The following is a 22,947-nucleotide window of genomic DNA, read 5'->3' as shown; positions in this document are numbered from 1 at the left end:
ACCTTCTGCAGTTGTCAGGTCGTTTTTAATCCCTGTCCTTCCTGTGACTGCGATGGAGGCGAAAAGAAATGGTTTCACAAGAGGGCGGCATTGGCCGCGGAAACCGAAGCTGTACGGATTTTCTGTGGTTTCATTTGTGTGGCAACACAGGGGCAGCCCAGGGTTAGCTGCGATCCGCGGGTTTTTGCTAGAAGTAGATTGGAAAAGTGTAAAAGGGGATTTTAGTGTGCCAGAGGCAGAGGAGCGGGCGGTGCCGCCAGGGCAGCGGAGCCGGGCTCCCGAAATTCACCGACACTGCAACTCATCGCGTCCCGCATGCCGCGGGTGACCCCATCCGGCAACGGCGGCGTGAGGGCGGAGCGGCCAACCGGGGTGTTAAATCCGGCAGTGCGGAGGGTCCGTCCCGCTGCGCTGCAGGGCCGCGCTCGGCACCGGGAACCGCCGGCACCGCGCCCCAGACCGACCCCATCCCCGGTCCCGTTCCCCGCCGGGCCCTTCATGCCCCGCACAGGCGCCCGGCGATGACGTCACCCCGTCAGCAACGACGGGGGGGCGGAGGCGCACCGGAGCCGGCCCTGCTCGTTCTGATTGGCTGCCGACGGGTGAGGTGTGAGCTCGCGGGGGCTGCGCGCCCTCGGATTGGCGGGGCGCGGCGCGTGCGCTCCTCCGGGCGAGGCCCGAGCGCGATTGGGCGCGCGGGCGGGGGCGGGGCCTGGCCCGGGAGCGGCGCGTGCGCGGAGCGGCGGGAAGATGGTGCTGATCAAGGAGTTGTGAGTGGGGGCGGCGGGGCCGCGCCGGGGCCGGGCCGGGGGGAGCCGAGCGGGCACCGGGGCCGCCGCCACCGCCGCAGCGCCCGCCAGCGCCCCGCCCGGACCGCGACCCCGCGGGGCTTTCCCAGCCGCGCCCGCCGCCGCCGGGGCCCGCCCGCGCCGCTCCTGCCGTGTGGCCCCGGGGTCGCCGCTTCCCCTGGGGCGCGGAGCCGCTCGGTGCGGCGGAGCCGCCGTGACGGGAACGGGCGCTGGGCACGGTTCGAGCGGGGCCGGGCGGGCCCTGCCCGCAGCGAGAGCCGCGGCCGCGCACCGGCTGCTCCGCGAGCTCCGCGCCGGGAGCCGGGCTGGGCCGGGCCGGGACAGGACAGCGGCGGGGCCCGGGGGCTCCGTGCCCGTTCCCCTCAGCGAGCGGCGCCGGTGGCAGCGGGGACAGCCCCGAGCGGGGCCGCTGCCCTGCCCTGCCCTGCTCCCGGCTCGGCAATGGGCAGATCCGTGCCCCGGGGGCTCCTGCCAGCGAAGCTCGGGCTGGTTTGTTCCTCTGTCCCGGCTTTTGCTAATTATTTCAAAGTCCAGTGACTGTCAGTGGTAGTGCAGGTAATGTGTAGATTGAAAAGTTTATAAACAAATTTGGCATTACACGAAGTTATTGTGGCAGAGCTGGAAGTAGATCTCAGATTTCCTGGCTCTTTTGTGCGGGTTCTAACATGTTCCATCCCTTGTGTTTCATTTTGAGTCTGGCATTGAACTTTACTTAGTTTTTTTGGGTTATATCCAAAGCCTTCCTGTCACAGAGATTTCTGAAGGGAAAACTTGAATTGGCTCCTTTTGACACTTCTTTCTTCAGCATCTGTCTTATATCTGTTATCTGCAAGTGAAGTCTACGGATTCATTTTACTGAGTTTTCTCTTTTCCTCTTTCAGCCGAGTGGTTTTACCTTGCTCCGTGCAAGAGGTATGTCCTGATCATCCTCCCTGCTTTATTCAGGGCTGGGAGGGGATTTTGTGTCAGAAATGTGGCCAGCCTGAGTGCAAACATTCCCTGTGCTGTGGCTGCACTGACAGAGATGAGTGACACAGGTGTGGTTCATGTTCTGAGCAAGGAATTTCCAAGGAAGCAAATGCAGCACCGAGCCTTCCACTGCCGGCAGTGCAGTTGTGCCCTGTGGCAGCACTTTGCTGCTGATCCAGCACTGAGGGACTCCAAGCCTTTTCCTGAAGCCACAGGTGAAGGAATTGTCTTCCCACATCCTGAAGCCAGCAATTCAATGGCACTGAAGTGCGGTTCAATGAGTCATGATAGGACCTCTGTCATGACAGGGTGCTGAATGTGCTTCTGAGGGAAATATCACATTTGTTCTGTAGGGTGCATTTCCTGGGTCCTGTAAGGGCATTTAGTTGGTTGAAAGTGTGAACTGGGAAGGCTCAGAGCTGGAAATCAGTCACTCCAAAATTTATAAACTCCAGATTGACATTTCTTGGTGCACTGAAGAACAACAAATGCACTTAGCTCTTGGGATAGGAAAAATGAAATTATGATGTGCACCAAAGTGTTGGGTGGCTGTGGAACAGCTGGGGTGTAGACCTGGTGTTTGTGAGCTGCAGATATGTGTTGCCAAAAAGTTGTCAGAATTCACTAAAAATCTTTTCTGTGGTGTATTTTATTTTGCTGATAGTCTTTTTTGTACTGCTGAATTGTCAGAGAAAACAGCTAATTGTTTTTAACATGTTAAAAGGTTTTGGCAATTTTGATGCTAACATTTGACTTCTCTTCCCTTTGCAGTATCAAGTTGGGCAGCTTTATTCTGTGGCAGAAGCTAGCAAAAACGAAACAGGAGGTGGGGAAGGAATTCAGGTCTTAAAAAACGAGCCTTATGAACAGGATGGCGAGAAGGGACAATATACTCACAAAATCTATCACTTAAAGAGGTGAGAAAAGTCTTGTAGTCCCTTGGTATTGAGCAAGAAATGTTGAAAGGTGAGGTTTAATTTGCTGAATGGTGCATGAGTGCTTTGGTGAGTGGGGAAATGTGAAATACTGTGGATTTTAAATATGTGGGGTACTTGTTTGGGACAGCTGAAGGAATTGTTGCTTGCTCTGGACAGGAGTCAAGAGATGAGTGGGACATAAAGTTCCTGCTGCAGGTCAGGAGCTGCTTGCCAGGGAGCTGGAGGTGAGGGCTCTGTGCTGTGCTCCTCCTCAGGAGGTGTCTTTGCTGCTCTGCAAGAGGAGGGATAGCACAGCACTCCCCATGATCACACAGCTCACTCGCAGTCACCGTATCATTACCTTTCCCAATTTTTCTCAACCCTGTCATGATCAGAAAGTTTTTTTGAGTTCCTGTGTATTTCACTGCAGGTGCCAATGTACATCACAACCCCTCAAATGCTTGGGTAGAATGTGCCTTTCTTATTGGAGTGGGAGGAATCAATGAGGAATTTGAGCTGGCAGGATTTTAAACACATTGTCCATGTTTGTTTTCCCAGTAAAGTCCCTGGGTTTGTAAGGATGATTGCTCCAGAAGGTTCCCTGGTGTTCCATGAGAAGGCCTGGAATGCATATCCCTACTGTAGAACAAGTGAGTGTCCCCCTGTGTGTTCTTCTGTTGGTGTTTTAATATGTGAAACCTTTCAGAAGCAATTGTATCTAATGATGCTCTGTGTTTTCTTTTCCTTTGCATTGCACGTGTTTTCCAATGACTCCAGTTGTGACAGTGAGTATTTGAAATCCTACCAATCATATTTTGGGGTTTTTTGAGATATATTTTATCTGTTACTGCCATTACAATTGTCTGGCTCCTGCCTGTCAGATGTGCCTTGCTAGGACTCCTGGTGTAGAGTACAGCAAAGCAACTCCCCGTGCTTTATTTGTCTGCATGTGGCTGTAATTAGAACTGTAATTTGTCAGAGAAATTATTTCATTTTCTATGTCTTCTTTTATGCCTTTAATTATGATGCATAATGTCTGTCCTGGTAATTCATAATGCTAAGAAAAGTGGGAGGGGAAAAGTGACATATCAGACGCTTCTGCACTCCTGAATGCAGGGAAGTGGAATCAGTCCCTGCCTGTCTGAAATGCCATTGCTGTAAAATGAATTCCTGCCCCAGTTAAAATGGGGTAATTGGGAGCCTAAGTGGATCAGCACAGCTCAGGATTTGGGTTTGTTTTTTTAAGATGCATGGGAGACACATCATTAAGATTTTTTTACATGTTTTGGTGACATGTTTAAGGACAACTTTTAGTTAAATGTTAAACTGCTTTATCTGCTCCCTTGCAAACATGCTTTAGATTGTTACCATGTGGATGTGACACAAGTGAGTTTGAGCTGTTGAGCTTGACTCACTGTGGTACCTGAGCACACAGGTGTGTGCCCTCTGACTTTTGGAATCAGCAGGGCTCTGTCACTGACTTTACATGTACAGTTTGGTGGCAGCTGGACCATTGTGATCCAGTTTATGATTGTCATTGTGCTGTACAGTAACATCTAACTGCAGGATTGATAATTGGAAAATTACTTGAACATTGAGGTAAGGAACTTCAGGGTTGAGGACAGCAAATGGCAGGATTATTTCTACTGGTGTGCACAGGTAGAGCTGGATTTCTTAAACATGACTGGTTTTAATTTAGTACTCTAAGATTATCATAGACTTATTTCTATGTGTAGGTAAGGGGCTGTTTCTCTGGTAATTTCAATATATTGTGTTTCTAGTAAGGGATTAGTAGTGGCATGTGTGTAGATACCATTTATCTAAACTTACAGCAGAGAGATGTAATCAAACTTGTGCCTTTTGCTTTTAATTCTTACAGAATGAATACATGAAAGATGATTTCTTCATAAAAATTGAGACCTGGCATAAACCAGATTTGGGAACAACAGAGAACGTGAGTTGGGGTTTGGATACTAAGCCTTAATGCAATTTGTGCAGATCAAGTATTTTATACCTGGTGATGGTGGATAATTACTGCATAAAGTCAGTGCCTGACCAGTGAGTAAAGCAAGAAAAGCATTTCTCAGGTCCTTGCAGGGTGGTCAAGCTGTCTCATCTAAGGAGGTCAGGAGAAGGGGTTTGGATTTTCTGTTTATAGGCCAATACAGATGCTTAATTTTCATGCAAATACTTAAATAGCTTTTCAGGAGGTCCTTTTGTTAATTCCATTTCTTTTACTGTAGATTTGCTACTGAGAGTTAGGCTGATGAGTTTATTTGAAAACAGATTTCACAAGAGCACTGGAGTTGATCTGTGAATGCTGTAGTTAAATACTGAAGCTGCCTCTGAATTATCCCAGCTGCTGATGTTCTTGTTTTTTCCCCAGTCAGTCACTTTGGTTCATGTGTCGCTTAAAGAAAATTTTGATCTGTAGTGACAAACATTTACAAACCATCCAGAGAGGAGTAGTTGTCAGGCTGTGTCCAGTGCTTGGGTGAGCTGTAGCTCTGGATGTGCTGCACAGGAGGGGATTGTTCTTGGGCAGCTCCCCTGGCTGTAACTGGGTTTAGTGTGCTGGACAGACCACAGGTGTGGAGCTGATTCCATCCTCTGACCTTCACACACCCTCAGACTGCACCTGGTCCACCTTCAAGGCAGTCCTGTGATTCTGGGAACCTGTGAGATCAGGTTATTGAAATCTGCATTTTTGCACTTGGAATTCTTACACCTTCTTTCTAGCTCAAAACTTCATGCAGATTATGGAATGGTTAATGACTCTTAATTACAGCTTGATTTCATTAGTGCTAACAAATGTCACAGATGAATAGAGCTTAATCTTAAATGCAGGTTTCCTGAATGCACAAGAAGTGAAGTCTTTGTGCTGGTTTGAAATTGATTAGTGAGTGAATTAAACTGTAATTGTGGAGATCATTCCCTTTAGAAAGGCAGAGGAAGAAGGGATAGGTTTGGAGAATGCTGCCTTTACAGCATCCTGAAAAACTCCCTGGCACACACATGTACTGCACCAAGTGATCACTGTGGGATTCCCAGCATGGGAATAATTCCTTTTTTTTTTTTTTTTTTTTTTTTTTCTTTTGCAGGTTCACAATTTAGATCCAAACACATGGAAGAGTGTTGAGGTTGTCCACATTGACATTGCAGATAGAACTCAAGTAGAACCAGGAGTAAGTAAATGTTCTGTTCTTGAGATTGAGATGGAGCATGCAGATTCCACTTGTGCTTTGTGTTTTTAGTGATTAAGTTTAAATGGAGTGGATTTCACCCAACAGAGGCATGAGAAGTGTCTTTAACAGAACCATTCACTGATGTGCCTGCCTTCCTTCTTTGGTTTTACTGCAGATTCTTTCTGCACATCTGGATCTGCTAGGGCTGTTGCCTGGTTTGTTAAATTTTAACAGCTGGACTGTTGGATGTGTAATAGTTTTTGGACAGCAGGGAAATGATAGGCACTAATATGGAGACTGTGTTTGCACAATAAATGTGATTGGTTTTGTGCAAGGAGAGCCTCTTTATACTGTTTAACTGTTGTTTTCTGAAGGTAGATGCTTGGATATCCTACATTCTGGGAAGAGGACTTCTTTGCAGGAAGTCCTTGGAACTATTTTCAGTACAAAATCCTCTTTTTTATTTTGTGTATTTGACCTACAGAGTCTCAAAAGTGAGTGCAGAGTGGTCTCATCCAGAGTCTTAAGTCTCTTCTGATGTACATTTCTACATTGTTACATTTCTACATTTTTGTTTCCTTTTTATAAACTTCTAGCACCATTTCCATGGTATTTGCAGATTCAAGCTCACAGTATAGTCCATTTTTGTGTAGGAATACTTGGGACTCATTTTCACCATGTGATTGAATTTTTTATTTCCATTTCATCTCCCAGAAACTCTGTTTTGCTAAGTCCTGACCTCATTCACCAAAGCTTGGCTTTGTGATTAAACTCTTAGCAGACCCTGGTAACTCTGAGTTACCTGCAGACTGACATCCTTGCTGGTTTCTTGTTTTCCCTTTCTGGGATGAGACATCAGGAATCCTCTGGGACCCACACTTGGAGTCTCTTCTGTTATAAAAGCCTGAAGTTTCTGGCCTTTGTCTTCTCTTTACTTCTTAGGACTTCAGGAGAGACACTTTCTATTTGTGCTGATATCTTTATCAAGTTTAGGTAATGGAACTTGAATTTTATTTTTTTCTTGGAAGTTCAGCTACCTCATAACCAAATTGCCAAGACTCATGCTCATTTAAGTATGTATAGAAATAATTGAGGTGACAGCTGTGACTTTCTTTAGATACACATTTAACCCTGCCTTCCCTTAATCATCTCCAGCATGCAGTCTGTGTCACTTTATGTTGTTTGTATATAAAAGTGACTTGCCAGGAGAGAAAGACTTTTTAAAGTGTAAGCAAAAATGAGCACTTGATGAACATCAGAGGAGGCTGTGGTTTTGGAAATAATTTGTAGAAAAGCAGAGTGTAGTGAAAACAAATTGAAATCAGGTTTATAGGTATTTTTGTACAAGGAAGACATTAAATGTCTTGTTTAGGTCATAGTGGATTTTTATTACTTGAAAGAAAGTTTTGAAGTTACAGTTTTGTCCGAAGGGATTTGGATTTTGGAGTTTGGATTTCTGTGTGCTGTCCATTTTTCTACAGTCTGAGGAAATATATTGGAATATAGGAATTGCTGTTTGTAGTCTGTAAGGAAGTGTTAAAAGATTCTCAAGTTGCAGAGCTTGATAGGTTGATCTCTCCTATTTCAGACTTAATTAATCACAACAGGCAGCTAAACAGCTCCATGTTATTAGTGCTGAACCTTGGAATCATCATGCAGTGACACATCCCATGGGACAGCCTGTGTACAAATATGATGTGCTTTTAGTTTTGTATCCTCTTTTCATGCTGTTTATAAATATTCATCTCTCCCAGCCTGCTCCCAGTGACCTTTACCTCCTGGCACCACGGTGTGTGTCCCTGATAGCCTGGCTGCTTCCATTCCCATTTGAACCTTGGCATTCCTTCAAAGGTGATCTGATCTCAGGCAGTGGTTCCCCTGATAGCTGTGCTGCAGCTGCAGGACTCCTCAGGAGATGGCAGTGATTGCAAGGCATTTTTTATTAAAAGCCTTTTAGCTAAACCTACCAAAACACAGCAGTGCCTGTCAGGGCAGTGTACAGTGGTGCTGGTGACTGTTTGAGTTATGAGAGATGGGAATCATGCACTGAGGTGGGAGTGTGGCATACTTGGATAAACCTGATTTTGGTCTTCTGGTGTGCTGTGAGTGAGCACTCACAGAGCTGTGGATGATGTTGGAGGGGAGTTCTGGTAGGTGGTGCCTTCCTCAGGATCTGTATGTGAGTTTTTTGCTTCATAACACCAGTAGTATGTACATTCTCCTGCTTAAAACACTAATACAGTACTGAGCTGGAAAGCCAGAATTTGTGTCCACCTGCCTAGTTAGTGTGATGCCACTCCATGTTCAGTTCCATTTTCATGGTTTGCAGATCAAGCATCAAACTTGTGTAATTGTCATTTTAGGTTCTAAAAGTTTTCTTAAAATCATTCTGTCCTGTTTTGAATTTTTATACCATTTGATAGTGAACCATGAGTTCTCAGGAGCTCTGTTACTGAGAATTGTGAAGAAGGGCCCAGGTTCTGGGTTTGTTGTGATATTACTTTATTGAATGTGGCTCACAGTCTCTCTAAATCATTATTAATAATGGATGGTTGCATTCATGCATATTATACTGAGATTTTGAGCAGAAACTGCCTGGGAAATGCTATTTGTGTATTTCTTTGAAATGGTTTTGCTCCTCTGTCCTGTTATGCTGCTGCAGGCTGATGTTTGCCTGTCTAGCTTTCCAGAGGGCTTCAGGGGTTTGAGCTGTAATATTTGCTCCAGCAGCTGCCTGTTTTTCTTCCTAAGAAGGACTTGTTGTTGTCAGGAGTTAAGCTCTTGCTGCACAGATATTTTCCTTAAACTCTGCAAAGAACTGTTGTTTATTTGTACTTTGGCTCCAGTCCAGTCTTCTTCCCTGCATGCTTGTAGGATTTGTGTGTAGAGAAGAGTTCCTACAATGCTCTCCTGTCCATCTGGGCTTTAGTCTATAAAAGGTTTTTCCTGTCCTTAATAGGATTTGGGTTAACTGAGTCCTAAAAGGTCTTGATTCAAAGCTTCTGTCTCTAGCATAGAAAACTCCACCTATTTCCTTGGAATTTCTGCTTTCACTCCTACATTTTACTCATAGTTAACATTTTCTTCCCCAGTATTTCCAGCTGTGGTTATTTTTATATGGGTCCTAAATGCAAGAGCACAGTTGCTTATTAGCAGTGTCCCTGTGCAGTGGGAGCTAGGATGGCAGGTGACAGCATCATGTGGACTTGAGTGTCCCTGGGGTACCCAGACCAATCATTCCACCCCATAAACCAGGCAGATCAAGGCTGCACATGGAGCTCAGTTTGAATGCCTCATGCCTCACACCACTACAGTGAGCTCTGCTTTGGCAGGATGCTCACACAGTGACAATAAATTCGGGCTTGTCTCAATGCAGTACCTGCTTTTATTTATAAAACTGGCACTAAGAGGTGGAATTCTTGTGTTTCTCTTTGGCATGTTGCTGCCCCAAACCAGCAGCAGTTCTGCCAACAATTAGTTACATAGAGCAAAATTGTTTATCCATTGCTATAGCTTGATTCACTACAATGTCTTCTATCCAGTGCTTGTGTGAAATTTTTAAAATGCAGTCAGGAGCAGGATTCCCTCCTGTTCTGCCTCCTTCCCTCCTGTTCTGCCTCCCCAGCAGGGGCCATGAATAGCTTTGGCATGCTGGTTGTGAATTATTTCCTTCTCCTCCTCTCAGGGGTGACAGACCCAGAGGGACAGTGCAGATGTCACAGTGTGCACAGCACAGGGCAGCCCTGGAGAGCTCTTGTGTTGTGTTGGGAGCAGGTGTGATGGAGGCAGCCTGGCAGCTGTGCTGCTCCCATCCTGCTCCAGCAGAAGCTTTACACAGTGGGATATTGAATCTGGTGGTGTTTTCTGACTCTCAGAGTGTTTTATGTTACAGGACTACAAAGCTGATGAAGATCCTGCATTATTCCAGTCAGTTAAGACAAAGAGAGGACCTCTGGGGCCAAACTGGAAGGTAGGAATACCTTCTACACTAGGAACTGTTGTTACAGCCTTAGGAATTCTTTATCAGCACAAGAACAAAGTTCATGGTTCCTTCAGAACTTGGCTCAGCTCCAGCTGAGGAACAAATTTTCTGTGGCCCAGCACATCCTTTATGTGACACCCCAGTGACACCCCAAAAGCAGCACAGAACTTGCCAGCACCCCCTGCCAGCCATCAGAATCTGTCCCAGGAGGGAATGAGCTGTGTGTGCACACCAGAGATCCCCACAGGAATTGAGCATCCCACTCCTGTGCCCTGGAGTGAATCACAGGGAGTCTGTCAGAAACAGCCACAAGTAACTGATTAGAATGTTGTTTTTCTGTAATAATCATATTTTATTATCATAACAACATTGTTAAATTGAATTAATTTACTATAAATTATGCTATTTATCATTCTAATGCTCTAAGTAGAATTATAATTTCTAATAATTAAACTTTTAAAGTATTAAAACTTCTTTTCTATTATCCCCTAACAGAAAGAGTTAGCAACTGATGAGGAGTGTCCCAAAATGTGTGCTTACAAATTGGTGACCATCAAATTTAAGTGGTGGGGACTGCAGAACAAAGTGGAAAATTTTATACAAAAGGTGAGTATTTCTGCCTTTTGGGGCTGTGCTGATGTGGGGGTTTGAGCAGGAGCACTGCTGCAGTTTCCTATTGCTCACAGCCAGGGAATTCCTGTCCTTTCCCCCAGCCAGTTAAACCATTTGTGTCTTGGTTTGCTGCAAGTGGGGTTTCACTGGAATTACCAGAAAAATTCTCTAGGGAAAAAAAAGCAGAGTCTTCAGGAAGTGGCTGTTCTGGTTTGGCTGCTGCCACCTTGGAGCTGGAACAGATTTTAACAACATTCTTTATAATTCTCAAGTAATGTGAATGGCTGAACTTTCTTGAAACTCTTTTTTGATAGTGAAATTTGTTCATTCTTTCCATATTAAAGGTGAGGTCAGTTTGAGAGATGAGGTGAATTTAAATTGGATCCAGGGGTGTGAGGGGGCTGAATCTGTAGCAGTGTGAAGCAACACTCACTTGAAGCTTTTAACTCTTCAAACTGAGCAGCTGCTATCACTTCACCAGCCTTTGGCCAGTCCTGCCTGTGATCTAATGCTTTTTTATCTTCTTAAAGCAAGAAAAAAGGATATTTACCAACTTCCACCGCCAGCTGTTCTGTTGGATTGACAAGTGGATTGAGCTGACTATGGAGGACATCAGGAGGATGGAGGATGAAACCCAGAAGGAGCTGGAAGCGGTAAGAAAGCTTTTTTTTAAGGCTGTGTGTGCTTCTAGCTGCAGATTTATCTGTGCAGAAACTGAGGCAAGTTGTGTGGTGTCCTTGCCTGTGTGTGTGTTTGGGCAATGGCTGATGGGCACTGTGGCCCCTTGGGCTCCTGCATTCTGTGCTGATTTAAGGTAAGTACCTCTGATGTCATTAACTGCAGGATTATCTCTGTGTTTATGGCACCACACCCACTGCAACAGTCCCACTCAGGGCCCTTTTGCAACTTGTTGGTTGGAACTCAAAGCTGTCACTGTCCCATTCCATCATGTGTCTTGCTTTGTCTCATTTCTGCTCATCACTAGATCTGATTACTTTTTCTCTTCAAGCAAGTTTGTGTCACCTGTCAGCTGTTCCACTTCTGATTAGCACACCAAACCAAAGTCTTCCAAAAAGAAAGTCAGTAAAATCAGCTGGGATCATGTCAGTTTTCCTGCTTTAGTGGCTGTGAGGGCCAAACCCATGTGGGTGATGTCTGGGAGAAAGCCCAGCCTTAGGGCACTGTCCCTGCTCTCTCCATTCAGAGGCAGAGCACCACCCCAGGCTGGGAAGGAAGCTTTCTTCTGTAGAGTCTTTTTAGGCCATGACCTTTTCCATGAACCTTTCCCATGTTCAGTCCCACTGGCATTTTTGCAACTCTTGGATTTGCAGTTGTATTTCCTTCCCATTTTGACAATTGCTTCATGCCTCAAACCCAGTCAGGTTACTCAGACATTTCCAGTGTCTTGGTTCTTGTGTCCAGGACACAATGTGTCTTCAGCTGAACTTGCTGTTTGCCTGCTTTGAGCCATGCCAGACACCTCTGACCTGGCTGCCCAAGGCTCCAGAACAGGAGCCCTGGGGCACCTTCTGTGCTCTGTGCCTGGTGAGTCTTTGCTCTTGGTCCCAAAGCAGCTGCAGCTCCTCCCTCTCCACTTGTGCCCTTCGGGGGCTTTCCAGGCAGTGTGGAACAGCCTGTGTTGTGCAGGGATGTTTCCTGCATTTGGAAAAGTGTTTCTTCACAGTCCTGTGCTGAGCTGTAGCACCAAATGCTCTTTGCTCATAAGCTGGAGGGTTTGGGTGAGCAGACCCAGAATGTGCTGTGGACAAGGTTGGTGTTCACTCACTCTTGTAGATCTTGTGCCCTCTCATGGGCATTTGGGTATTTTTGGCAATTGTTTTCTCAAATCAAGGGGATTTCTTCTCGAATTATAATTGATGCCTGATCCTGTTCCTAGAGCCACCAGCTCCCAGGTGTCTGTGGAGGAGGAAGCATAACAGCTGTCCTCTCTAAACTGACTTTTGCCAGAAGGGTTCCCTTTGCACATCCATAGTTCTTAATGTGGACTGAAACAGACTTTATCCAGTTTCTCTGAGCAAGGCTAGTGGCAGTGAGGAGTGCACACCAGAGGTGTGCTGGAGAGAGGCAGCAGAATTTTACATACCCGTGTGCATGGTGAGATTGTTCCTTTGTGTCTCTCTGGACTGTGGATGTTTTGTTTCACATTTCTCACTGGTAAGTAGCTCCTTTTACATATTTTTTTCCAAAACATTTGCTGCTCTTTTAGTTCTTACCTTAAGCCAAACCCAGCTCATATGTGTCTAACATTTATCCTCATTCTTAAACATCAAATGTATTTACTTAATATTTTCTCATTTTGCAAAGGCAAATTGTTTTTTGCAAATTGTTGTGTAAGATGTTAGTGTCAGGAATTTGGAATTTGTGTATTGTTGAAAAAGTTGGGTTGTTTCGGTTTGTTCTTTTTCACAAGATAAATGTATGATGTTACACTAACCCAGATTTCTGTGAAATGTGAGAGGAGTGAGGACCTACTGTCTTGGGGGTTTTCCAGTTATTGCAAGAGGGGTATTTACAAACACCTCTAAATGATGTAATTTCCATGGGATTATGGTGCAGTGCATTATTAGACAACCTAAGGGCAAAAAGGTCACTGCCAAATAATATCAATGCTAGTTTTATCCAAAATAATTTGTCATCTTGTTTCATATTCAACTACTCCATCCATTGTGCTCACCAGTAACTGCCATTACATCCCCAGTACACCACAAGGTGTTTTATGGCCAGGACCTCTGGGAGTGAGTGCTCAGGGGTGAGGTGCTCAGTGTGACACAGATTTGTCCCTGCAGTGCTCAGGAGTGGCCAGGGCAGCCCTAGGCAGTTCTGTGGTGCTGAGAGCCAAAGCTGGCACAAAGCAGGGCTGGCAGTGCATGTTCTTTCCCTGGCTCTCTTCCCCTCCTCATGAACACCCTTTCTTCCTCCTGCTCTGAGCTGATCTTTCTCTGGGTTCTGTGCACATTCCAGTTCTTTTGTTGCTCCTGTGCTTCATCTTCAGTCGATTTTTATAGTCAGGATCTCTACTTTTGTTACTTTCTGTTACTCTCTGAATCCTCATCAGTGTTCTTCCAGAGTTCCTCTATCCCAGTCCATCTTTTTATCACTGTTTATGTTTCACTTGGTGGATTCTGTCTCTGGCTGCTGGAGATGAGAAGCACCTCTGCTCCATGAAACATGCATCAGCTCATCAGTGCAGAGTAGGAAAGCATCAGGTCCAGAGCCCTGTGACCAACCTCTCTCATGCCTGTGTGAGGGTAGAGATGCCACACTGGGTGCCCTGAGCAGTGATTCCATGCTGGAGCATCGTAGGCTTGGTAAAAATTCCAGCAGCATTATTTACAGCTGCTCTCCAGTTCCCAGGTCTCCTTGCCAAAAAGAAATGCCATAGCATGGCCAAACCCCCTGAGCTGTAGCTGGAGCTGGCCCTGGCCAGGGAGAGGCAGATCCTGGCCCTGCAGGTCGTTCCTTGTCTCATACTAACCACAGCATGGCAGGTTCTGTGTGTGGAGCTCACCTTTTATTTCACTTCAGATGCGTAAGAAGGGTTCCGTTCGAGGCACTTTGGCTGCGGACGTCTAGAGGAGTTCTCTGTAGGTTCTGAGGCAAAGCGAGCTGTGTAAGTCAACTGCTGGATGGAAAAGAGAAGAGGGATTGATGTTCTTTGGATGGGAATTGCTAGCAGAAATCATCTGAATGCCCACATAACCCATGTGGGCCTTGCCTTCCTCCTGCTCGGTAGTGGTGTGGTGGTCAGCAGGTGGGGCTGGCCCACGGTGCCCAGGACAGCAGGTGGGCACTGTGCAGGCTCTGAGGCTGGGAGCAGAGTTCCTGCAGCACTGGGCACCTGCCCTGGTGCCTGGTGCTCCCCCAGTGCAGGCACCCAGCTGTGGGATGTGCTGCTGTCGTGGCAATGCTCGCCCCTTCTGGGCTCCAGTCACACAGGCCAGCATCACTTCGCTGCACACACAGGAGCAAAGTGATCTCTGGACTTGGTCCTTGTCACTTAGGGAAGCTGTGGAGCATCACCTTCCAAACAAGTTCAGTTCTTAGAAGTCCAGTTCTACCCAGAACTCTAAACTGTGTCAGAGCTATTGCTGCAGGAGCAGCTTCTCCAGGAGTTAGAGGCTCTTGGTGCTTGTGCCCAGCCCTTTGGTGCTGCTGTTCCTCTCAGGCACTGTTGTAACATCCCAGCCCAAGGGTTCCACATGCCACTGATCCGTGTGGGCTCCCCAGTGAAGGGAGCTGCTCCCAGCCCTGGGGGCAGGTCCTGACCAAGGACAGTTCCCGCTGAGATTCCCTCAGGAGCCGGCATTGCTTTGGTGTGACTCTGAGGCCCTGTCCTGCTTTTCCCTGGAGATAATCTCCCTGTGTGTTTGGAGCTGTGTCTGGAGCAGCTGCTAACGCAGGAATTGCCCTTCCTCTCTCCACAGCTGCGTAACCAAGGCCAAGTGAGAGGAACGAGTGCTGCCAATGACGAGTGACGCCGGACGGACGCCGGTGCCGGATCCTGGCTGTGTGTGTGGGTGCATGGCTCTGTATATAACTACACACACACATGCAGACACAAGGGGTGGTTACAGTGTCTCTCTCTGGGTGCTATACCTGTCCTAGCAAAGATTCCAAGGAAAACTTGCTTTCATTATGTATACCCCAAGCAAATAAAAGAATCAACTGAGTAGTGTCATTTAAAGGATGAATTTTGCTAACTGGTATGTTCATGAATGTCAATACTGGACCAATTTCTGCCCTACTTGTTTTCTCTCCTGTCCAAGTCACTCTGCTCTAACTTGCCCATCTCTCATTGTAAAGGAACACTCAAGTTAATTTCAGTTTTATGTCTTCCCTATGTGATGAGTTTTTGGAATAGGAACAATGAATGTATTTATAGCTATTTATTTCTGGATTGTCATTATCCTCTAGTCAAATCAGAAAAAAAATTTCTATTAGTGGAAATTGGAAGACTGTTACTGTTGAATAAGTTTAACCCAAACTTTACCCACTCACTGATTTAAAAGGAAAAAAATCATGTTTTATTGGACTTTTGTACATTGAAATGCTAACAGTTTTCTTCATTAAAATTGGCAAGACTAAGGAAAAATGGCTTGTGATTTATAAAGTAGTTTGCAACTTGAAATTTTTCAGAACCTGCTTTTTAGACAAGTATACACTGACAGTTTCTGTAGAGCATTTTCCAGTGTATCTTAGGCTGGGCAGTGAGGACAGGGTCAGCCCTTCCCTCCAGGAATACTCCTGCCAGTGCAGTGGCTGTTTTCCAGAGCTTCCCTTTGGAAGCCATGCAAGCATTCTGGATGTCACACACAACAATGGAATATAATTGTGATTTTAGCTGTTTTCATGTGGAAATACACTTTGGGAGATGTAGACTTTGAAATATGCTGACAGTTTCAGCTGTAGCCCCTGACACATTCCCCTGCTGTCTGTGTGGGGCTGATGTGTGAGAGCCCCTGGGATAACAGATGCCTCCTGTAGGAAACTCCAAAGGGAAAAGGTTTTCAGCATGTTTGAGGAACTATTCAGAGCACATAACAGGAGGACATTAACCTAATGCTTGTTAGATCAAAGAAAAAGTATTTTTAAAAGCACTAGTTAGATAAAGATCTAATAATGCCTGGTTTCTTCCCAGCAGCCTTGGCAGAGCAAGCCTTGCCTGCCTTCCCAGGAGGGCTCTGATTTCTGTTACCATCAGTGACAAAGCATTCCTGCACTGGCAGCAGGGCCAGGGGTGCTGTGCACCTTGTCCTGGTGCTGGGCACGCTGGCACTGCCACACCTGCCTGGTGCTGGTGCCTCCCCTGTGTGCTGCACCAGCCACCTCCAGCCCCACAGTATTTCATGTGCTTGGTTTCCTTTCTGGGTTAGTTCAGTGCTTATTTCTCCTGTACCACCAGGAGGTTGGGCTGTAAATGCAGAGGTCATTGAAGTACCCCTGGAACCACACACAGAGGTCATTCAGTACCCCTGGAACCCAAGGGCTCAGGTCACAGTGCTGGAGTTTGTGTCCTGCCATTTTTAATGTGTTGCAATGCAGAGGGAAAGGGGCCCTGTGACTTCCATGGATTTGGACTAGTTGTGAACATTTGAGAGAATCTTGTAGTGAATGTACAATGTTTTGTTTCCTTTGGCAGTCTCTGGTGCAACTGACAAGTAAAGCAGGCAATGAAATTTAATTAAATAAATTTGATCATAAAAAGCTCTGTCTCTTATCTCAGGCACTCACATTTTGCTCCTGAGCTGGCGTTTTTGGGGTCCCAAAGGCTGGGTTTGGTTTGGGATTTCAGGCTGAGCAGCGCCTGGAACCTTGGCACTGCTGAGCTGGGCTGGCAGAGGTGGGACTGGGCACGAGGAGGGGCTGCAGGCTGGGAAGTGCCTCCCATGGGCTGAGGGGCTCCTGGGTGTCCCTCCCTGGGGTCCCATTCCTGGGCTGGCTCTGGGGCAGGGCTCTGCCTGCTCAGCTTGTGCAATCGCCTGCTGCAAAGCTTGTACAGCTCCTTTGCTAAATGCAGAATTGAATTCTGTCTTTACTACCAGCTTGTTTAGCTTCCAGATGGTGAGCCAACAGGAAGCAGTGGAAGTGTAACGTAGTTTTGATGTAATGGATATGTAAACGTGATAGTTACTCACTGCAATAGACTGCTGGGAACCACATTCCAGCAGTAACCTTTGAAATCCATCACTTGGCTGTGCACAAGTGTGATCTAAAGGAGACTTGTAAGGAATTTGCTTTTTTTCTGAAGGATTTTTAATCACTGAAGAGAAAGGAGAATGATTTCTGTCTTTTACCTTTACATGTAGATGGAGAAATGTCAGGGGAAAAAAAATCTGCTGAGATTTTTGGGTCTTTTGGGATTTTCCACCCTCAGGTCTTTCTAAATCCTCTCTGAGCAATCTGAAAATGTCCTGTAAGACAATTTACTCTGCATTTCCAAGCCTCAGTTGATGCAGCCATGTTTAGGAGCTACATCATGTCCTTGAAATGCAGTGCTATGATTTTATGGCAAAATCTGAAGCATGGGGCTGTTGCTGTGGTTTTTATTCAGTTCGTACAATTCAAAAGTCTTCTCCGTTGAATTCTGTCTTGATAAAGTCATTGGGAAAAGCTTCTCTTTGAAGTTTTGTAACTTTTAATGAAAGACTTTGTACTTGCTTGAATTTATATGAAAAATTAATTTTAATCAAGAGCATATAATTGTCGGGAAGCAGAGATTATCCAGAATGATGGCTGCAGACATTTCATTCCTGGGAGCCTCCTCTCCTCCTTGTTGCCTGCTGTGGGCAGAGTTCAGTGTGCAAACCCTACCACAGAGTTCTGGCATGCACAGTAGTTATAAAGATTATGATGATAATGTGTCAAGCCCAGGTTTTGGAGGCAGATTTTCAATTGCTTCCACTTGAGGCATCACCTGCATGAGGACCTTTAATGAGAGTTAAGTGAAATCCTTAATGTGCTGCTGTCCCTGTCTCCTCAGCAGAGGCTGTTTGGGTGCCAGCCCCTGGCAGCAGAGCCAGGAGGGTGCCTGGTGTGAGGGGAGGAGATTTCTTTGCAGTGCACCTGAAGAGAGTCTGGAGCTATTTCTGCCACTGCCCTGTGCTGTTTTTTGCTGGTATGCTGGTACTTATCCTGATACTTGTAGTCATTTTGTTCTGGTACTCTTTCCCCACTTTTGCTATTTATGCTGTATTTTTTAAAAACCTCTCAGCAGGCACCAGCACAGCCCCAGATGTGCTGCTGTTACCCTTTAGGGACAATAGCTGCTGTCCATGCTTCAGAGCAGCCTTGGATTTCTTAGTGCTATAAGCACAGGAAGCCCTAATTTTATTTTAGAACTTTATTCCTCAGGCTGGAGACATGTTTCTTTCCTGAACCCCATCTACCTTTATTATTTAATTTTTATGTCTAAAATTACATGGCTTTCTGGTTTAGAATTGCATATCCAAGACACACAAGAAATTTCAGGTATTTGTTGAACCTGAACTATAGAGCTTCTCCAATCCCAGCTAAAAATCTTGATATGCTTCTTTACCAAATTTCTGTTTTATAAGCTTGGCTTTAGCACCCTCTAGAACAACACCTAATGCTGCTGCTCCTTTTGCACAAGGCTCTGTCTCCCTTGTTTCCCACACAGTCCAAGGTAAATTAATGGAATGTGATTATCAGGACTCCTGAAAACCCAGTAGTCACTGTCTAAACTATACCATAAAAAGAACTGAGCTACACCAACAGGGGAAGTCCCTGAAAAAGGCTGGGAGCAAAATGACCATAATTGAAATCTGAAAGCAGCAACTTCATAAAGAAGTAAGCGAAGAGGCGGCTCTTTGTAAATGATGATCTAAAAAGTGTTCTGGGTTGTGAGACCTCATTTCAAATGTATTCATTAAATAATATTTGAATCATTTAACAGTTTGAACTCTACTGCACTGCTAATATCTTCAGGGGATTTTTTTTCTTCAGTAACAAAGGTGCCTTTGTTCCCGCTCAGTGCTCGGGCTGCGCCTTGGATATTAGTTGGAAACCTGATCACCCAACATCACTCCGAGGCTGCGAGTACAATGTGAGTCGTCTGCAACCCGGATTAAATCAGGCCCTTTGTACGGATGCTGAGGGGCCGTGGTGGTGGAGGAGCGATGGTTGTGGGCAGCAGGAGATCGTTAACCCTTTGTGCCTCTGGCGGGGACAGGGAGGTTTGGGCGACGCTGTCAGCGAGGGCCAGGGGCAGCTGTGAGGAGCAGCCAATAGTGCTGGATAATTCCTGCTGGAAAGCAAATCATTCTTTAGGCAGGGCAGGTGAATTCATGCTGCTGGACTGGGTGCTTGCTGCCTTGGGATGCCTCTTCCCTACAGTGTGTGGGCAGGAGCACTTGATTTAAATTTGGAAGAGTCAGGACTGTGAGCCAAGGCTGACCAGTGGCTGAGGAACGCACGTTGTGCTTTTAGACCTTATGAAGTAACACGATAAATAACAAACACAGGAGCAGCTTTATTTGCCTGCTGGTTTGAGTTCTGGGCCCTGTGGACTTGAGCATCCCTGTGACCCCGGGATGTGCAGTGTGTTCTCCAGCAGAGCCAGGAGATCAGGGGCTGAAGGCAGAGAGCCCTGGAGCCAGCGTGTCCCCAGCGCTGATGGAATGGGAGGGATGGCAGCGGTCACAGGGCACCAAGGAATGCAGGGGATGCTCAGACACACAGCCCTGGGGGAGGCTCTCCAGGATGAGCCAGCCTGATCCCCAGGGGTGGGGTGACCTCCTGAGATCCAGTGACTTCCAAACCCACACCAGTGGCCTCGCTGTACTCTGTGCTGTCCATGCAGGATGGAACAGCAGTGTGTGACATCCCAGGGGATGGATGGCAGGATGGAGAGGATCCACCAACGCAAGTGCTCTCCTGAAGCTCATACTTAGGGGAAATCAAGTCATCAGGACTTTATAAAACACCCTCTGGCTCTCTCCTTTCACAGTTTATAAGATGATGAAAAATGAATTAACTTTGGTGGTTTTCTGGCATCACCCACAGTGAGCCAGACTTTCCAGATGCTCAAAGATTGTTCTTGCTCCACTACACTTGTATAAATTCCCACCTGGTTCAAGTTTAGGAAAACAGCAGAACAAAGTTGGTCACACAAACTCCCACCATAAAACACTGAGGAGGGTTAAACACGGTTATCCATACAGAGAGGTGCCATTTTGTTATTTATGTTTCACTGAGCTATTTTAGGAAACATAAAACTTTTACTTTTCCTGTAGTCAAACTAATTCACTACTTCTATTTCTGTTGTGCTATATATAAATATATAAAAATAAATAAATATATATATTTAAATATATAGATAGATATAAAATAATTTCTTTTTTTAATATCCCCTTCCCAATACCTGATCCTACATGTGTGTTTTAGGGATGGGAATTTGAAGGTGAAAAATAAAAGCCCAAGCAGTGAACTGTGCTATGGGCAGGAAAAATTGCTTTAGGTTTTCCTCTGTTTTTACTAATGCACACTCTCAATGTTGTGTGATTTTAGCACTATCCTGTTTTTCAGTCATCCAAATTTTATGTTCAATCAAAATATATTTTTGGTATTCATTATATGTACACCAAAGTGCCTCATGTGCTGCAAAAGTTTTCACCAAAATGGGATAAAGGGCACCCAATATACTAAATTGGTAAAAAAAAAAAAAAAAAAAAAAAAAAAAAAAAAAAAGCTGTTTCCAGCAATGAAAATGGAAAACTCTACTGATATTGTGAAAATATCATGATCCACCTGAGGAACCTGTAAACCCAAACAGGAAAGATACAGAGCTTAAGGTTGCAGCCATATAAAGGAACTAAAACCAATTGAACCAACCTTGCAGAAGAACCAAACAGGAAAATCCCTATGAAGGGCTAAGTTCTAAAATTGCTGTCTACCCCTATGGAAAATGACTGAGATGGTGGTAGTCCCTTAACTCTGTTTATTCAGTTATGCATTTTTAAAAATGGGAAGCAGTAAAGTGTCTGAAGGGATTTGGTTCAGTCTTTTCAGAAACCACATTGTTGGTAAAACTAAGCATGAAATTTTTACACCGGCAAGGTGAACTTCCCAGGAACTGAATGCAAATCAGGTTTTGCAGATGAAATTGTCTTTAATCTCAATTACAAACCATGTCACCTCCAGACACTCGAGCAGGGAAGGACAAGGAGTGGCAGAGGTGGGATCACTGGCAATGCCTACATGTCTCTTTTGAGCTGGAGCCTCCCAGCTCAGCAGTGTGACCGTGCTGGCAGCAAATCCCTGTGAGGCATGATGTGCAGGGCAGCTCTGCCTGCTCTGGGCACAGCTGGGCCTTGGGACCTGCCCTGAACAGAGCTCTTCCATACCCAAAAACCCTTCTGTTCTCAGGAGCTTGAGCAGATGCACACAGACAGACAGACACCTCCCCTGTGGAGTGATGCCCTCCCTCGGGAGCTGGCTCTGCACTCACAAGCTCATCTAATGATTTTCCACATTTGCTTCCTGCATCCATCCCACCAGCACTTTCGCTGTAGTTTGAGAGACAGGAGATACAATAGTTTCCCTAAACTGTTCCTGGCAGAAATGGTGAAAACTTCCCTGAAAATGTCAGCTGCCAGATTTGGAGACCTGTCCTTCAAAATTTTACAATTCCTTTCACGGAATATCCCTGCTAGGAAGGGAAATCCCTGCCAGGAGAAACCTATCAGCTCTTTGTGAGGTGGCTGTTGGGAGCCTCAGCTCCAGGGACAGAGCCCGTCACGGGCTGTGTGACACGGAGCAGGCGTTGGTGGCAGCACAGGGGACAAGGGAGTGGCTGCAAATGAAGGACCTGGAGCTGCACTAAAGACAGGATACCTTTGGAGAGCTGGCAGTGCAAACATAACAGAGAAATGAGCTTGGGTTGGTTCCCTCCGTGTCAGGGTTTAAGAGGCTCTTGCTAAGGGCTGGCTGAGCTAAAGTGTCTTGAGCATATGGGCTTATTTTGTGCAGTTTCTGTGGTGGTTTCTTCGTTAGATTTTCAGTGGTAATGAGCCCACACAGTAGATTGCTGGAGGGAGAAAAAATCATTCTGAATAGGTTTGCTGAATAATTATGAACTGAGCTGAACTCTTACATTTGCTTACTAATTGTATGGTCCGTGATGTTTTATGTATGATGCATTCATTTTGTTAAAAAGAAATTTTTTTCTTTTTTTTTGCTGAGCAGCAACTTTTCTAAGTGCAAGTTAAACTGCCACAGTGGAAAGAGCTGGATTTAAGTCTGATGAATTGATGTTGTTTGAATTATTTTTTTAAACATCAGTCCCACTATTTGGTTTTCAGAGCTTGCAATATGAAACCCGAAATTGTGCTATTGTCTGGAGAGTTGAAATAAATGAATCCCCTCAACTTTGGATTTGGCAGGCACAATTACTATTGTTAATTTAGAAAATAATCCCCAGCAGCTACAACTATTTAAATAATGCCTTTCCTTGCTTCCCCCAAGATGACCAAAACCCCAAGAATGAAAGTAAAAATATGTTTTATAAAATACACTTTTCATTGCTTGGTCTAATTGAGAGAGGGTTCCTTCCCCTTGGCTGGGGACTGTGGCCCTTTGTGACACGGGTGACCTGGCAGAGCTGGCTCCAGCCCAGGGCCACGCTGCCACCAGTGCTCCCAGTTCTGTGCTGGACCCCAGGAGCTGTGGGGCAGGTTGGCAGCCCCAGAGCACATCTCAGGTAAGAAATGGGCTGAGCCACCTTCCCACATGCACACCACGGGTGTCGCAGCTGGTGTCCGACCTTGCCATTCCAACAGCTCAGTTTTTACTGTCAGAATGCTTCGGCCGAGATTATTTCCATGTTTGCCATTATCCAGCTATAGACACCATGCGGCTCCCACCAAGGTCCACAGAAGGAGCGGTGCTGGGCGAGCTAGGCCAAGCCATGGCTGGGGATGAGATTTTTAGCAAGA

The 22,947-nt window shown here is 45.8% G+C and overlaps 1 protein-coding gene across 1 annotated transcript; it reads left to right on the top strand.

Annotated features, from left to right (window-relative positions):
* Positions 1-640: 640 nt before the first annotated feature.
* PITPNB (phosphatidylinositol transfer protein beta) lies at positions 641-16,699 on the top strand. Its single transcript, XM_005488943.3, has 11 exons — positions 641-770; positions 1,691-1,721; positions 2,550-2,695; positions 3,254-3,345; positions 3,473-3,480; positions 4,575-4,649; positions 5,797-5,880; positions 9,773-9,850; positions 10,358-10,468; positions 11,005-11,127; positions 14,920-16,699. The coding sequence occupies exons 1-11, from the start codon at positions 751-753 to the stop codon at positions 14,968-14,970; spliced, it is 819 nt and encodes a 272-aa protein (XP_005489000.1). The 5' UTR covers positions 641-750; the 3' UTR covers positions 14,971-16,699.
* Positions 16,700-22,947: the final 6,248 nt, after the last annotated feature.

This window comes from Zonotrichia albicollis, chromosome 18 (genome assembly GCF_047830755.1).
Source record: "Zonotrichia albicollis isolate bZonAlb1 chromosome 18, bZonAlb1.hap1, whole genome shotgun sequence".
Taxonomy (NCBI): domain Eukaryota; kingdom Metazoa; phylum Chordata; class Aves; order Passeriformes; family Passerellidae; genus Zonotrichia; species Zonotrichia albicollis.
This window is presented reverse-complemented; position numbering and strand designations above follow the sequence as displayed.

Bases quoted from the DNA above. Each gene is read 5' to 3' on its own strand.
- PITPNB (XM_005488943.3), top strand. From the start codon at position 751: ATGGTGCTGATCAAGGAGTT. The intron at 5,881-9,772 runs GTAAGTAAATGT...TTTATGTTACAG, and splicing joins GAACTCAAGTAGAACCAGGA to GACTACAAAGCTGATGAAGA. The intron at 11,128-14,919 runs GTAAGAAAGCTT...CTCTCTCCACAG, and splicing joins CCCAGAAGGAGCTGGAAGCG to CTGCGTAACCAAGGCCAAGT.